The 12,565-nt window shown below is 41.7% G+C and overlaps 1 protein-coding gene across 2 annotated transcripts in view; it reads left to right on the top strand.

Annotated features, from left to right (window-relative positions):
- Positions 1-10,453, top strand: part of STAC3 (SH3 and cysteine rich domain 3) — a 54,644-nt gene extending 44,191 nt beyond the window's left edge. For both annotated transcript variants that reach the window (XM_083171230.1, XM_083171231.1), the window contains 3 exons: positions 5,189-5,240; positions 8,357-8,494; positions 10,149-10,453. In XM_083171230.1, the coding sequence (XP_083027356.1) occupies positions 5,189-5,240; positions 8,357-8,494; positions 10,149-10,247 (289 nt within the window). In that variant the 3' untranslated portion in view covers positions 10,248-10,453. The remainder of the gene's footprint in view (positions 1-5,188; positions 5,241-8,356; positions 8,495-10,148) is intronic.
- The last annotated feature ends 2,112 nt before the right edge of the window (positions 10,454-12,565 follow it).

Below are 12,565 nucleotides of genomic sequence, written 5' to 3'. Positions count from 1 at the left end.
CTGATTTTCCTTATATCTATACACAGTGGCAATTACAGAATCACAAAGCAAAGAACAAAACAAATCATTTTCTGACATGAAATTATAATTGCCCATACTACTCCTCTGGATTAACCTGAGGCTTCCAAAAATCATGTGTCCTCCTCCCCCGCCCCTCCTTCCACCTGGGAATGTAGACAGGGCTCCTGCATCTTGTTTATGCTCCCCCAGTCCAACTGCACCCCTCCAGGGTTCAGGGATATACATTTTTATTAGTAACTTGCAATGGGATACGGTCACTAGGTTGACTCAATTAAGGCTGACATACATTGGCATCAACCACTGAAGGTCAACACCTGAAATAGGTGGACAGGGTTCGAAGGTCAACACAAGCATTAGGTCGACAATGGGAAGGTCGACAGTGAAAAGGTCCTAATACCCCAAACTAGTACCACATCAATAAAAACAGCCAACAATATGGGTTATTTCACTTGGCGGTTGGCTTGTAAATGTCACAAGCTCTTGATCACCACCCTGAGACCTGCAATAAAGATCATTGTAGAAAGTGTAGTAATCATGATTTATGTACGGCACAAACTGGAAATAACAGTTACTGTATTAGAGGAAAAATATTACAAATATTAATTTTATTTGCTTATAATAGTGTAGACAGTAGGTAAAGGTATTAGTGAAGACTGGTAAGGATTATATAGAAATTGTATCCTGCTAGTAATAAATAGACAGGTTTTCATCTTTTTGTCATCCCCTAAAACACAACATCCATTAAAACATCTATTTACAGTAGGGAATGAGCTTAAATCATATAAAGCAAATGGCGTATTATTGTTAGAGAAAAGAATGGAGGAACAGATAAAGCACAGTGCTTCAGTTGCAAGTTATAATTGGAGGATGTGCATCATTTACAGATAGAAGAAAACGAATTCTAAGCAGCAACATGCAAAAAAGAAATTAATTATATGTTAATGAAACATTGTTTGGTAAAGTAATTAAATGTGTTTTAATACTATTTCTATTCTATATTTGGGAGATGAAGTGGATTACAGCAGAGGCGGAACTACCATTGGTGCAGCAGGTGCATTGCACCGGGGCCCCTGAAGACTAAGGGGCCCACTTCTACCACCCACTGCTGTGTGGCATATTGTGAACTTGGGTTGGACATAATAGGAGGGCCCAAAAATGTAGTTTTGCACCTGGGCCAACCACTCGTAAGTTCCGACACTGGATTACAGCCACCCCTCTGTGTGGCACCTACAGTGGTACTCAGCCCCTATTATTCCTTCTCAAATGACAGAACACCTTCCAATAATACAGCACTTTAATTAATCATTCATGTAACCTTTGGCTTCATTAGCTGAATCCTTTTCAGTGCTCCGGTCACTAATTTCATAAAATAATGATAGAAGTCTAAATAACACTTACACAGAACTGTAGTGCGACATGTATATGTATATGTAATTAGCAATTTATATTTAATATGAGAAAATATACTGATTGGAGTAGAAAGAGGACAGCTGCCTAGAGCGCCAGGATCTGGAGGGCACCAACATTTACAAAATTTAGGATGTCTATTACGAGGACAGCATTGTTGTACTTAATACCGGTGACGGCTGTGGAACTTCTAAGACACCACCTCCTCACTTTTACTTGAGGGAATGGAAAGTAGGTATTGGTGGCAGTGTAGTGTTGGGGAGGCACTGGATTGAAATTATGCCTAGGGTTCCTGATCAAATCACATCTCCTGCACCTGTGCTACCTAAAAATTTAATAGTTTAAATGAGATGGCATAGTTTTGGAAACCCCGTATGATTTAGTTTTAGCGAGTCCTTTGTGATGGTCTGGGGAGAACGAACTAAAGGTACAGTACCTTATAAAGGCAAACTAGATCCTATATTTTTAGAAAGTTATTCATGCAAAATAGGTGTAAATAAATCAAACAAATTAAATAAAATACATAATTGTTTGTTTAACTTATGTAAGAAAGACACATCGTTACTTGTGTCACAGCACCACTTACGTAGTCAGCGTAGTGTCCCTGTCAGCATCAGCATCGTGTTCCTGCAGCCAGCGTAGCCAGCGTAGTCAGTACGTTCACGGCTAACCGGAGCTTACGTAGTTAGCGTAGTCAGTCAGCGTTACGCAGTTATCGTAGTCAGTCAGCATTGTGTCACCGCTAGCGTAGTCAGTCAGCGTTGTGTCACCACTTATTACATTGTGTGTGGAGCTTATGCAGTTAGCGTAGTCAGTCAGCGTTACGCAGTTAGAGTAGTCAGTCAGCGTTGTGTCACCACTTATTACATTGTGTGTGGAGCTTATGCAGTTAGCGTAGTCAGTCAGCGTTACGCAGTTAGAGTAGTCAGTCAGCGTTGTGTCACCGCTTATTACATTGTGTGTGGAGATTACGCAGTTAGCGTAGTTAGTCAGCGTTGTGTCACCGCTTATTACATTGTGTGGGTTTGGTTTGCCGAAAATGTGTTCCTGAAACACCTGCACTATCAACATCAGCCAGAAGCGTGGCCAGCGCAGTGTGTCCCGCGAGGGGATGCGGTACGTGTCCTCCTGATCTGTTCATACCCCCACTATCCATGTTGGCATGGATTAGATTCTATAAAGTGTGGTGAGCGTAGCGTGCCACCGAGCCTAAAGCGAGGCGAGCATAGGGAGCCCCGCGAGGGGACGCGTAAAACGAGCCAGAAGCGTGGCGAGCACAGCGAGTCCCACGAGGGGACGCGGATTACTTGATGTGTATTCCGCGTCCCCTCGTGGGGCTCACTGCGCTCTCCACGCTTCGGGCTCGGTGGCTCGCTACGCTCGTCACACTTTTTTAATTCAACTCCATGCCGACGTGGATAGTGGAGGTATGAACAGGTCGGAACATGCCATGAAACTACACAAGTACCAACACATCTTTTGCTTCCCTTCAACTGGATTGCTTTCATGTCACATGCTTCTACTTTACCCCCTATTTGTAATACATGTTCTGATGGTCTATAAAGTACTGAAAAAAGCCATGTGTAGTGGGAGCATATAGTACAGTAACTTTTCAGTACCTCCACTACTGTACAGTGCATGCCAGGTCTCCTCTGTTAAGTTATGGGCAGTGGAAATGTACTGTACTGTGTCCCCTTGTAACCGCTGCCAGCACAATCCAGAAACTGTAGGTGTAGCGGGAGCGTGCTTATGCATGGACACTCCCTGATACTATACGCTGCACTGCAACATACAACCTTGCCACGTCTTTGCCTTCCCCTCCCTGCCTAGTAGTGTTATACGCTCCCCACTCCATGTACCTGCACTCCAAGCCCCATATTAAATGTCATTAGCCCTAAGTCCCCATTCTCCTGCTCTCTTCAACCCACATCCAGATCTTAGCTCTTGCTGCCAGTGTGTGGTGGTGGTGGAGGCTGGGACAGGTCCTGTAGCTGATTTTCCTTCAGGCTCTGTGTCTGCCAGCAGCTCAGAAGTTTCAGACATACAGTAGTGTGATACCCCATTAATGTAACTGCCTGTGATGATATATTTATATATGGGACATCACTGTGTACAGTATAAGTAAATAATATTTAATGAATGTGGCGGTGCAAAGGCATCATGGCGGAGTAATACAGAGCAGCAGTGTGTGATCTGTCTCTGAGAAGAGGAGTGGAGTGATTAAGGGGCAGATTTATTAAGCTTGGAGAAGAGATAAACTGGAGAAAAGGTAGAAGGAGATAAAGCACCAGCCAATCAACTCCCAACTGTCTTTTTCAAACACAGCTGATTGGCTGGTGCTTTATCTCCTTTTACCTTTTCTCCACTTTATCTCCAGTTTATCTCTTCTCCAAGCTTAATAAATCTGCCCCTTAGTGATGTGTGAGGACTGGACTCTGATGAGGAGAGCTCTCTGAGATTATGGAGGAGAGAGAAGAGAGCTGTGTGGGTGGAGATGGCTTACCTCAGCCAGGTGTTGTGGAGAGCTGGTACCAAGGCATGTGAATGTTAAGAGACTGGGGGCCAGATTCTCTAAGCTTCAAAGTGATAAAATAGAAAGTGATAAACAGCCAGCCAATCAGCTCCTGCCTGCTATGTCACAGACTGTGTTCGAAAAATGTCAGACAGGAGCTGATTGGCTGGCTGTTTATCACTCTCCCTTTTATCACTTTTGAAGCTTAGATAATCTGGCCCAGAGACTTCCCTCCAATCCTGCTAAAAGCAACTGCACTGAAAGAGCACAGAGCCTAACCCCCGCTGGCAGCTGTTAGATGAGGACAGATTGCTGGACACTGTAGTCTGGACGGAGCAGAGCATGTCTGTCAGCTGTACAGTTCCTTATACCACACACATCTGCCATTAAAGACCAGCATATCGGGAGCAGCTAGTTTTAATTCTACTTCTATGAGACTTAAAACAGTGCAGGAAAGTGTAAGCTCCCGTGTCCAATAGAGGGACTGATCTCTCACCTCAGATGTTACACAGGAGCCTGGCAGCCAGGCTGTTTAGGAGAAACTGAACTGTCACAGGCAAACTAGTAGTACCATTATCAGAAAGGTCGCAGGTCACCTCTGTTTATTAGAAATTAGTCCAATTTGTCTAGTGCCACAGCTGGTTGGGGATCTGGGGAGGGACGATACCCCCCTTTTACCTACTGTATTTATTTTCCTTTATATATTACACTATGTATGTTTTACACACTAAGAAAAAATGCCTCACTATATTTTTTTATTTGTTACCTTAATGTAAGATCAGGACTGGACTAAGGGTCTGGGCCTGAGGAAGAAAATGCTCAAGGACCTATTATGAGAAGTAAAGGGGGTGTGCCCAGTGCTATGTCATACCTGCCTACTTTTTTACACTCCTCTCTGGGAGAAGCAAGCGGACGGCGCGGGCGGTATGGCACTGAATCTGGGAGACTGGAAAAGCCTCCTGGAGGGGAGCCACCAAAAACGGGAGAATCCCGGAAATCCGTGAGAGGTGGCAACCCTAGTTACAGCATAAACATTTACTAATTTGACTGTTCTGAAATTGTATATTTTTTTACTTTTTTATATTTTTTATAAATCTTCATTTACGGTACTAAATGTATATGTTTTTCAATAACCATTCAAGAATCTATACTCCTTTGTAAGACCTTGTATTGTCAATCCTAACAGGTAACAAGGCTCCCTCCAGCTGCTTATCCAAAAGGCTAATATATTTTGCATTTCAATTGTAGTGCTGGAGACAGGATAACAGTGATTGATGACTCCAATGAAGAATGGTGGAGGGTAAGTGTGTTACAATAAAGGTGTAATTCAGACCGGCTCGCACCGCTGCAAATTTGCACAGTGGCCGATTAACTGTGCTTGTGTATGGCCCATAGTACGCACGTGCGAGGCCGGCCTGCGATGAAGTCCTGCAACCTTTTCTATTTGCATGCCGTTCGCAAGGTGATTGACAAGAAGTAGGCGTCTGGGGGTGGAAACTGGCCTTTAGTGGGAGTTCTAAAATAAGCCCAGGTGTGCCAGAAAAAATGTTGGGAGTGTCAGGGAAAACACTAGGCATTCAGTACCTGAGCATTTTATAGGAGAGTGCATGACTTCAGCTTCATGCCGCATATATGCCTTTTTCCTAAGTCTCTGGCTACTCTAGGCCTGTGATGAATTGTGGCCAGTGTAAAAAAACCTTCAGATGGTGCGCCTGTTACAATGGGTTTTTGACATATTCTCACAGCTGCAAATAGATTGGTAGCCATACACATCCATTCTCTAAGCGTGCCGATTGATTCATACGGCAGGGCCTCACTATAGTGGGGCGACAGCTTAACTGAACATTGGCCACTGCAAATTAACAAATGTCCCATCAGATCTGGATTAGCTCTAAGATCCCTCAGTAAAGTTGATTACCTAGCTATTTGTTAGATCGCTCCTTTCAGACAATCTTACGGTGGCCACACATGTACATATTTTATCAGGCAGCTGATTTAAACCGAATTGGCTCCAAATTGCTAGGCTTTGGCTGAGAATTAGAACTGCGTTGGTTTAAAAATTGGTAACTGCTGACAATGGGCCCGATTGAGATCTGATCACTGCTGTGCAAACTCGTACAGCTACAGATTATAAATAGACTGCTTACAGAAGTAGGCATCCATGGGTAGTAACCAGACGTTTGGTGGGAACACTAAGAAAAACACAGACGTGACAGAAACACACTAGGTGTGACTAGGAAATCGCAGGCGTGCCTAAGAATTTTATGGGAAGGTGTGTGACCCGAGTAAGTCCCTGGCTACTCCTAGTCTGCGATGAGTGGTGCCTAGTGGAAAAAATCATTTGATGGTAAACATGTAACAAGGGATATTGCTCATTTTCACTCTGCTGCGTATACTTCACTAGCTGTACACATCTATTCACACAGAAAGCACATTAAAACGCAAGGTGGGATTTCACTATAGCGGGGTAGAGTCTACATGTTTGCTGGCCATTCACTCAACAGCAGTCAGGTCTCAATTACCCTAAATATGAGTGTATTATCATTTGGCTGACCAACATACTTTTGCCCCATTGTATCTAGCTTACAAACCAAATTGCTATATTTGTTTCTAAACCAAAGCACAGAATGAACCTTCTGAATATCAGACTCAATGGATCTCATTCAAGTCTTGTTGGATGTTTGCCTTGATGCGCTAAGTATTGATGATTGACAGTTGGATGCCATTTTGTGGGGGTGGGTGGTGGTGGTCTCAGTTTGTGAAAATGGAGGTTTTTTGGTGGCATTTAGGTAGAGATACAGATACCAATGCGCACTGTTAACAATATGGTGCATATGTACTAGATGATATGCACAATATATAGCTAACATGCATATTATTACCATATATTGCTAGCGTGTACGCACTATAAGGCTTCCATTATCTGATAGTCAACACATTCACATTGTATTCACACTTGTTCATTTATACTTTCTTTGGTTTATATTATTAAACATTTTAAGTGTTAAAAGGCGCTTTGTATCATTGTGTAATATATTAAAATGATAGGATTTTCTCAAATATCTTTGGTCCTATTGCTTGTATTTTTTCTGTTATAATTGACCTTTAAAATAAGATGGTTAGAGAATAATGTTAGAAAATATAGAAGGAACAGCAGATGCTTGGAATAAACTCCCTGAAGATGTAGCGAGGAGAACAGCATATGATGAATATTGTAGCTTGCTAGAAATAAACACTGGACTGTCCTGAGACTGAACCATTAGGCTCATTACCCACTTACATAAAATCATATGCTTTTAACTAATGAATAAAAACTTTTGGAGGAGGATTCATCAAACCTTCTGAAGAGGACAAGTGGAGGTTGAGAAGATACAAATGCATGTATGACTTTTGGCAGATCTTCAGATGGGATTAAGTGTTTGATTCTGGCTGTGTTCTGGCTATGTTCCTCAGATTAAAGAATAAGGCTGATATCTGATGTTTAAGTGTCAAGCCACCATCCAGCACCACCCCAAAGTTCTGCACATGATCAGAGTTTTGTAATTCTGTACCCCCAAGTGTCAGTCCAGTTGGGTGGCTATGCTGCAGTCTTGTCCTTTGATGTTGAGGCCTTATCATAAGGACTTCTGTTTTATACAGTTGTGTATCATCTGCATAGCATTGGTAGGCCAGGCCATGGCGCCTAATTATTTCACCCAGTGGCAGCATGTTCACTGCAAAAATCATGGGGGATAGTATAGATTCTCTATCTATCTATCTATCTATCTATCTATCTATCTATCTATCTATCTATCTATCTATCTATCTATCTATCTATCTATCTATCTATCTACTCTATCTATCTATCTATCTATCTATCTATCTATCTATCTATCTATCTATCTATCTATCTATCTATCTATCTATCTATCTATCTATCTATCTATCTATCTATCTATCTATCTAGTTATCAATTATGTGCAAATGTCTTATCCCTGTAAGTAAGTATGGCTATTTGCCACACCAAAGTTTATGCAGGATTAGTGTTATTTAGTTTGCCTCCGGATATGGCAGTGCACAAAAATATACAAGCCTGGGATGAGTTCAGGTGGTCATGTATGCAAGTGTGTGTGTTGGGAGGGGGGAGGGGGGGATTTCTGTTGCCCCTAGAGTCATTAACCCCAGTGTCCTTATGAAAAAAGTAATTCTTGGTAGGAATAAAAAAGTTCCACCAGGCAATGACAAAAATGAGTAGTCCCACCAGTTTGTATGGAACACCTAACCTCAGGTAAATATTATTCTATGATTCTGGAACTAACTTCTGATGCTACTATTTACATTGTTTTAGAAATAAAACATTAATGTTTAATGGTAATACTATATTAATCAACAGAAAATTAAACTGATTCCTATAATTTTCTTTTCTTTTGGAATTAGGGTAAACTAGGGGACAAAACTGGCTTCTTGCCAACTAACTTCCTTCTCCGTGTACGGGCAGGAGAGAGAGTGTACAAAGTGACTCGATCTTTTGTAGGCAATAAAGAGATTGGACAGATTACACTGAAGAAAGACCAGGTAAGAATATACTGACATTTACCTATATATTGTAATTACTGTAATATAGAGTACAGTATGGCTCAATGGCCTGATACAAAATGCACCAGGGATCCTTAGCCCACACTAATGCTTTAACGTGCAGCCATTATGAAGCTCCAGTATAGAATTGAATCCATCTAGTCCAAATATGGTCAAGTCTGCACTTTTGTTTTGTTGAAGTTTAAAAAAAAATATATATATACAATATGGGGGTATAATTAAGTTAGCTGTGATAACCTGATTTTGTTGCATAAATGAGACTTTTTTTGCAACTTGCTTTATCGCAGCTATCCCATTGCCCGCATGTTATAATTCCCCATAGGGTTTATCGCAAATTTCTCTTCATGTACTCTGAACATGTGAAGAGATGGGGAGAATTCCTATTTTTGGGGAAAAATGGTCAGGATTTGGGACTGATTCTGGTTAGGATGCATGGCTGCGAAAATGCAGCACTGACGATTATCGAATGACAGTGCATGTGCATGGTACGCTGTTCCCATGTGCAAGCCGTTCGTGTGAGGGGAGCATGTGATGGCATTTGGGAGTGTTTTAGAAAATGCATTCCCCAGTCATTCTGTGAACAGCGACCTCCTCCTTTCCACGGCCATTACAGCACAGTATGTCTAGACTTAGGGGGATAGTCAATCTCCCGCCACCATTCCCAACGGGGGAAATGGCGGCAGGGCCCTATTCAATGCTGTCTTCCTTTACAGCCTTGAACAGGGATCTCGGCAGAACGTGCCCGACTTCACAAGCAGTCGGGCACGTTCTGTCGAGAACGGCCGGGAATTGACCAACTCCCGGCTGCAGCTTGACGATTCCCGTCCACTTCTCACGGCCATGCCCCCTTCTCGGCGCTCGGCAGGCGGGACATTGAATCCCGCCTGCAAAATCTCGGTTCAAGCAGAGTGAGAATGGGACCCTACATTGACTATCTTTGAATATCCCCCTTACTCGGCCCTGCGAGCAGGGAAAAATCACTTGAAGGTGAGTGATTTTCCCCCTGATTGCTGGGCTACAAACACTTGAAGCCCAGCGATAAGGTCTGAATCGAGGCCTTTGGTTCAGAATCCCTTGGCTACTCCCCTTAAAGACTAATTAGAAACTTTGAAGTTTTTAATTATTTTTAATTAGCCAATAATGAGATTGTCAGTTTTGGGGTGAAAAATTGCAAAGTGATAGGAATGAGGATACAAGCTATGGGACAGGTATATTGGATTGCTTTAGGAGTGTTTTTAGGCTTGAAAATGGGAATAATCAGGTTTTTTTGCCTCTAATTGACCAGTTTTGCATTTTTCTAATAGGATAGGTTGAAAAACGGGAGCACAAATACCCCCAATGAGCTTTGCTATGTTAGTTAATCGGCAAAGCATGTGATTAAAGATATAAGAGTTTACTGTCATATTCTAGTGCAGTGATGGCTAACCTTGACACTACAGATGTTGTTGAACTACATATCCCAGCATGCCCTGCTACAGTTTTGCTATTTGGCCATGCTAAAACTGATGCAAGGCATGCTGCAATGTGTAGTTCAACAACAACTGGAGTGTCAAGGTTAGCCATCAATGTTTTAGTGTAACTGTTTGCAATACATATAACAGTAAATTATCTATTCAATGTGTCCCCTGTCTAGATTGTAGTGCAAAAGGGCGAGGAGATAAATGGTTACATCAAAGTCCTGACTGGACGTAAAGTGGGGCTTTTTCCTGTAAACTTTCTGCAAGAGATCTGAATAAGAAGGCGTGAAGAGCGAAGAGCGACAATCTGTAGCGTCCAGAGAAGTGGAGTATGCCAAACTTGCCACAGCCACATTTGTGAGGATACTGGCACACTGAAAACAGAGTTCTTATCCATCTTTACCATTTTGGATATTGATTTCAAAAAGTTATTTGTGGCTTTAACACTTGAACTTCGGATGTTATCAAATAGAACTCTATAGTTCAGACGATGGCCATCAATTACCTCTCATCGGGTTCTTAATATTTTGGGGGTTCCTTTCGGTACCTACAGCTGTTAGTCAAGAGAAACAAGAAAAATACCATTATAAGTGTTCAAATGAAAATGTTTTGGTAAAGCAAATTGTAAACTGAATTACATAATTACTTTTGATTTCTTGGTTAGCTCTATTTGTTCATTGGTCAACATAGTGAATATTGAGGGAACATTATAAATGCTTTAACATTAGAAAGATGTGCTGATCAATGACATGTGGCTTTGTTATCTAGGACCTCTTACATAGACACACTTGTAAAGTCAAAAATGTTAACTGGATTCAGAACTGTCCTAATTGTATACTTTTTCTGATATGTATATGTATGTGTACTCCCATTTAATAATACTCAGTTAGGGTCATTCAATCCTTTTTTATGTGCATCTATTGTCTGCCCAGTACGTTCAACATGATCTCTTTCTTGAGTCCTTGTAGCTATCTGTTTGTCTAACTTTGTAGATTTGTAGGTCCGTAGATGCACAATAAAATGGGCATGGAGAACAAAATGAATATGTTAGTCCAAGGTCTAGCACCTGCTTTTTCATGAAGATGTGCTCTTTAGCACAGGTTGGGGAACTGGAAGGTGCAAAATGTTTTTCTTTAAAAATTTAGGATAAGACCTGATTAAGGGTTATGCAGAGGTCCAGGGGGAAAGAGTCGCTTCTCCATCATTTTATCTCTTTTAGTATTTCATATCTGTCCTACAAAACAAATGCTTTTTTTGTTTGGATGTTGATGGAAATACAGATGAAGAAGATGGTTGCGCTATACAATAATAACTGGTGTTATACTTGATAGGAAAACAGTAATATTTATTTGAAAATTAAGGAATTCCTTTCCTTTAAAAAGTAATAGTATATATAGAGCTATATAGCTAAAAAAGCATAAAAGTGTGGATATACATGAAAATAGTGCTGCGGTATTTTGTGCACATTGGGTTAAATCGCAAAAGTCACCTCAGATCCAGATGTGTCCTGTCCTCTTTTGGGCCCAAAAGGATAGTAATCCCAGTAGCAAGTGGGAATCAGTGGGGTGAAATGTTTCTCCACTGTATTGCCTCCAATAGATGGTTAAATGGAGTTAATCCACAGATTAATGCTGAGGAGGTTGTGGATGTGGGATCCTGGCTTGGCAGTAATTACAGAGGTGGCATTCCTCCACAAAGGAAATGATGCCTGTCCTGGGATCCTGCACTCTAAAGTTGTGAAAGCAGTTCTGGTGAATGTTCCAATCTTATAATAGTGCTGGCAGGCACATACTGGAGAGGATAGTGGAAAGCAGCTGGATGGGTGTACCACTTTCCAATGCGTTTCGCTGCCCCTGCAGCTTTTTCAAGGAGATGGAAATACACCTAATATGTATTGAGCAAATGATGCCACCGTCTCTTCCCATTGGCTGGTACCAAATGTTGCACACTGCAGACACTGATTTTGGTATGCTAATTAATGTGCTTACTCATAAACCAAGTTTCAACTGCTCACAACTATGGACTCAACCTGCAAGTCTGCAAATGGATTGCTAATTGCAGGCCATCTGGAAATCCATTCGCAACTCACTCAGTATCAAATGATTTTCCCAGTCTGTGCAAGTGTGCGTAACTATGACCTGTCCACAACTCTGCGACGGAGACCGGATGAGCAAGGCCTGAGCTGACGTCACACACCCTTCCTGAAAACGCCTGGTTATGCCTGCGTTTTCCTGACACTCCCAGAAAATGTCCGGCTATCACCCCCAAACAATGGCTCAGATATTTTATGCTGTTGGGCCTTGTGCATGTGTGCTATGATCCATATGAATGAGCAGTGTTTTGATGATCGATCAAATTTGCACAAATGCAATCAACGCTGAATAACCCCCTAATGTGACACTGCAAAAGGACAGTTGCTGGGCTGTGAATGAGCCACTGTGGGCTTCATCATTTGAAATATAGTTTGTGTCTATGATTGCAGGATATATTGTAAGGGAAACACACTAGTCCTTCTTTTTTCATGACGCTAAGTTGAAGTTGTGTGGAAATAACGGAAAAACAAATACAATTAAACCTACAATTTTTATTGGGC

This window comes from Crinia signifera, chromosome 2 (assembly GCF_055691185.1).
Source record: "Crinia signifera chromosome 2, ASM5569118v1, whole genome shotgun sequence".
Lineage (NCBI taxonomy): Eukaryota > Metazoa > Chordata > Amphibia > Anura > Myobatrachidae > Crinia > Crinia signifera.
This window is presented reverse-complemented; position numbering and strand designations above follow the sequence as displayed.